At 33.1% G+C, this 4,304-nt stretch overlaps 1 protein-coding gene across 2 annotated transcripts; it reads right to left on the bottom strand.

Annotated features, from left to right (window-relative positions):
* Nucleotides 1-369: 369 nt before the first annotated feature.
* On the bottom strand, nt 370-4,253 carry tmem106ba (transmembrane protein 106Ba). 2 transcript variants are annotated; one of them, XM_058744643.1, is made up of 8 exons: nt 4,131-4,253; nt 3,334-3,526; nt 3,097-3,160; nt 2,849-3,008; nt 2,525-2,665; nt 1,856-1,905; nt 1,685-1,738; nt 370-1,461 (listed from the first exon to the last, which is right to left on the bottom strand). In XM_058744643.1, exons 2-8 carry the CDS (start codon nt 3,512-3,514, stop codon nt 1,341-1,343), a joined length of 771 nt encoding a protein of 256 aa, XP_058600626.1. In that variant the 5' UTR covers nt 3,515-3,526; nt 4,131-4,253; the 3' UTR covers nt 370-1,340. The 2 variants fall into 2 exon arrangements, with proteins under 2 accessions (XP_058600626.1, XP_058600627.1); XM_058744644.1 differs by having other exon boundaries at nt 3,334-3,522; nt 4,131-4,247.
* Nucleotides 4,254-4,304: the final 51 nt, after the last annotated feature.

The raw sequence follows: 4,304 nt of genomic DNA, 5'->3' as shown, positions 1-4,304 counted from the left end.
TTTTACCTCACTCTGTCTACTCCTGTATTAAGTACCACATCTTGTATGCGCCATCTTGTGGATTATTTCAGGAACCACACTTTTCTCTACAAAATAAACATTTGTTAATGGTTGTTGTTTTAGTTTAACTAAAAGCATTAGAGACTTGACTATATTACTAATAAAAAGATTAACAAGAATGTGCTATTTCAGGCTAACCCATAAATTAGATTAAATAGACATTGCTTTTTATTTATTCAGTCCTTACTATTAACTCACCATAACATGAACACTACTGTAATCTGATAGAAATAAAAAATATATAACTTTTAATAAAACGTGATCTTGGCCCACAAAATGTTTTGAGAACAAAATATATATGGACACAAATTTCATCGAAGAAATGTAATTTATTGATAAATCATTTCCCAAAGATAACATTTAAATAAAACACCATTTAAAAAGTTTTTGATGTAAAAGTGCCATTCCAACAAAACAAGACAAGCAAAAGGGTTAAAGTGAATGAGAAACATCTAAGTTATCAATGATCTACATCAACACCAAAAAGAAGAAAAATTATGGTCGAATTTGACTAAAACATAACAGAAAAAATGCTTTAAGAACAATTAACGGAAGTCTATTTTTATAATACAAAATAATAACCTTCCTTTTTCATTCCCTTTTTTTCTTAATTAATATGGTATTCCCGCTGAGGTAAATTTATATTTATTTTAATATATTTTATTATGACACCTGATTCATGTTCATCTTTGTATTGGCCTCAGAACGGCCCACTTCATTTTTTTAAATTTTCTTTTCAAAATTAGTTTAGACCTTCATTCTAAATTTCTCTATGAACAAAAATACAACATTTTCATTAACTCGTGAACTTCTGAAAGCTGGCATGTTGATATAAGATAACACCATACTCAAAAAAAATCTAAAGAGTACCTGCTCTGCAAAGAGCTAAATAACAATAAAATGAGCATGATCTAATGGAAACTGCAGCACGCTGTTTAACATTACAAAACAAATGCACAGGAAAAAAGGAAAATTGTAACGGAGTAGTCAAAGTGGTTTGAGTGTTTGCAGCTCTATGTAAAATATCCTGCTGCCGTCATCCCTTCTCCCAAAATATACTAAAGTGCTTCTGTCTATCCAAGCAAAACTTTCAGTGCTGTGATAAAGAATCGATAATGATGGTGTAGAAAGACATCAGCGCTCTGGCTGAAACTTGCTGATCAGTCCTGACGCGTTCTCCCTACAGTACAGACTTCATTTTCTGCCATTTGTAACACTCAGAACAGGTTTTTGTTTCACCACATAGGAACGTGAGGGACTGTGGTTCACACGGATGGACATCACTGTATCACACTCATGTGTCCGTGTGAAGACGTGGTGTTTGATCCGCAGTCCACGTACAGGTACTTCTCCTGAGACACCTGCTCAGCGTGGCCAAAGTACATGACAGTTACAGTCATCCTGGAGAGAAGAGAACATAGTATCAATCAAATATAATATTCATTTATTATATAATATTTTGGTTGATTATTTTATCTAGTAAAGATCTAATACAATAACAAAAAATGAATTCAGTAACATTTTTCTAAATAATGTTTTTTTTTTTTTCAGTCTGTTCATTTACATAAACTCTTTGAACAATGATTCTTAAAATGAGTCAGATTTTCCATTAAAGAATACTTACTGCATCATGACAACAATGTTATGCACTTTAATTGATGGCATGGTACAGTAGTCACTGTAAAAACAGAGTCAGGCAATCATCAAACTCATTCTAAAACATTATTAGTAAGATAAACTGTCTTTATTAAGGTTTTATTATATTGTAAGGTCTGCCTGACTGACAAATACTCACAATATGTAGTTCATCTCATTTGCTATGATGGTGGGAACCGTGAAATCAACCTAAAAATAATAATCAGTAATAAAACAGATGTTATCAAAGTAATTACACCTACGTAGAAGAAATCAGATTACAAAGTCATGTGACTAAATCATAAAGCCTTTTTTTTTGGGAGGATATAGGTCACTTATTTCTGTTATCTTAAACTGCCTTGTGATTTTCAATAAAAAAATGTAAAGTACAAAAAATGTTATTCACCATGAATACAAATTTAGGCTTGAAACAGTAAGGCATTTTATTAAAATTATGAATAAGCATATGTATTAGTACAGTAGTATTATACACTTATATTTTTAGAGCAGCATACTTTAGCAAACATTACTTTTAATGCAAAAATTACTTTTAATGTTTTAATAATATTCAATTATTAATTATACAACTACTACAAAGTTAGTTAGATAATATATACAAAATTTGTTTTGGGTTTATAATGAAACAAAAGCTATAAACGCCGAATATTAAATTTAAAACATATATAAATTATATTAAAAATGTTTAATTTATACACAATATGGAAAATTATTTATAAATCATTATAAAATATTATTAGATTTATTTATACATTTATAAATATAAAATTATTCTTAATTATGACATTTATTTGAATAAATGAGCACGTACCTGACGCATATCCAGAGGGGTGATACTGGTGACATTACTGACGATAGACTTTCCAATCACAGTCTTGTAGAACTGCACCTGCGCTGTGATGTTGGCCACGTGTACTGGGTAGTAATTATTATTGGTGATGTTCAGAGTATTCTGAGAAAAACAAAAATACTCTTACTTAATACAGTTTAATAAAAAAAAACACGGCAACAAAAATAACAAAAAACCTGACTTTGCCAAAAGTCCCACCTGATCAAGTACACAAAGAATAGAATCACAAATCAAACAGGTAACAAGTCTGAAATACTAATTAATAGGGTTTGCAGTAGATATTACCGTGATATTTATATATATTATCCGCTGGTCTCGATTGTATTTGACATAGGCTGACTTCACCCCAACATAAGAGACATCAATAGCCCGAGGGAACAGGAAGAACACAGCCAAACCAGAAAGTAGCAGACACAGAACGACTGATAAAGACACGTACAATGTCCTGTAATAGTGCAAGAATATACAGTCAGTCATAAAATATATAATATATATCCAATGCTGGTGTGAATCGGATATTGAAATTAACTTACGTTCGCCTTGGCTTCAGCCTCTGGTCACTGTACGGTATCAAAGCAACCAGCTGGTTTTCTTGGTCTGTGAGAAAGTCCAAGATAGGAAGTACACATAATTAAACTTTTACAAGTCCAAAGCACTAAGTTTAAGAACAATTTATTAATGTTAAACATTTAGTTGCAGCTATATGTTCATATTAGATTGAGTGGTATAAATTAATGGGTGGGTAAATGGATAGATGGATCCGTTCTCACCTCTAGGTATCCTCCCCGTCCCTTGACAAGTAGGACAGGTGATGCTGTCTCTGCCTGTGAATTCAACATATGGAAACTGTGACACATCATGCTTATTGTCCTCAGTGTGAGACTCTGTGCTTTCAGTCAGGCTCTCCTGGTCCTCTTTTTGCTTCGGCAAAGACAACAGAGACTTCCCCATGGTTAGGCCTGCCTTCAAAGAAAGAAATCATGGATGAAATTTAGTGCATTACAGTGCAAGTCATGAAAGATCATACATACCTAGATTTCATGCTGTGGTGAGCTTGAGCAAATATCTTCCAAATGGCATTATGATAATGAAACTGCAGCCTGTTTTATAATGTCATTCTGTCTATAAAAATATTAATTATTTTAATATCTCATTATGTAGGCCTAATCAACATATTCTGGCTTTCAACAGCTAAACAATATATTTGAAGTATCCTTCAATCTGGAAAACCTGCTTAATGTTTGATGGTAAACAGATGCGCATGCAAATGATAACAGCTGATATGAGAACACAGTGTACGGCCGACGATCTCGTGTTCTTGATAGGGCTTAATATTTATACTGTATAGCAATGCAAAATTAAAATACACTTACTTGACTTCACATTAACGCATTTAGATCGATGCATTTAACGTAAAGAGTATTATTAACACGCACACTACGAACGTGGATGGTGATATAAGAGCAAATGGGCCTTAAAAACAGGTCAAGCACCATTAGAAATGACTCTTAATTTAAGGTTCGATATGAAAATATAGTGGATAGGAGAGGAATCAATGTATGTTTACCTTCTTTTGAAGGGTCCTGCCTTCTGTTTGTATAAAATTGCAGTCGCTATAGCGTCGTTACTCTGCTCCAACACGGCTGCTCTGTTCACCAACCCGTATTCTAAGAAGTCCCGCCTCCTGCATTAATAAGTGCCGTGACGGCACGTTGTGTGATTGGACGATAGCTACGTGCGA

The sequence above is a fragment of the Onychostoma macrolepis genome, chromosome 15 (assembly GCF_012432095.1).
Source record: "Onychostoma macrolepis isolate SWU-2019 chromosome 15, ASM1243209v1, whole genome shotgun sequence".
NCBI classification, from domain to species: domain Eukaryota; kingdom Metazoa; phylum Chordata; class Actinopteri; order Cypriniformes; family Cyprinidae; genus Onychostoma; species Onychostoma macrolepis.
Note: the sequence above shows the minus strand (reverse complement) of the source record. Positions and strands in the feature narration are given on the sequence as shown.

Bases quoted from the DNA above. Each gene is read 5' to 3' on its own strand.
- tmem106ba (XM_058744643.1), bottom strand. From the start codon at position 3,514: ATGGGGAAGTCTCTGTTGTCTTTGCCGAAGCAAAAAGAGGACCAGGAG. The intron at 3,009-3,096 runs GTAAGTTAATTT...GCACTATTACAG, and splicing joins AGGCTGAAGCCAAGGCGAAC to GACATTGTACGTGTCTTTAT. The intron at 1,462-1,684 runs GTAAGTATTCTT...TCTTCTCTCCAG, and splicing joins AACATTGTTGTCATGATGCA to GATGACTGTAACTGTCATGT.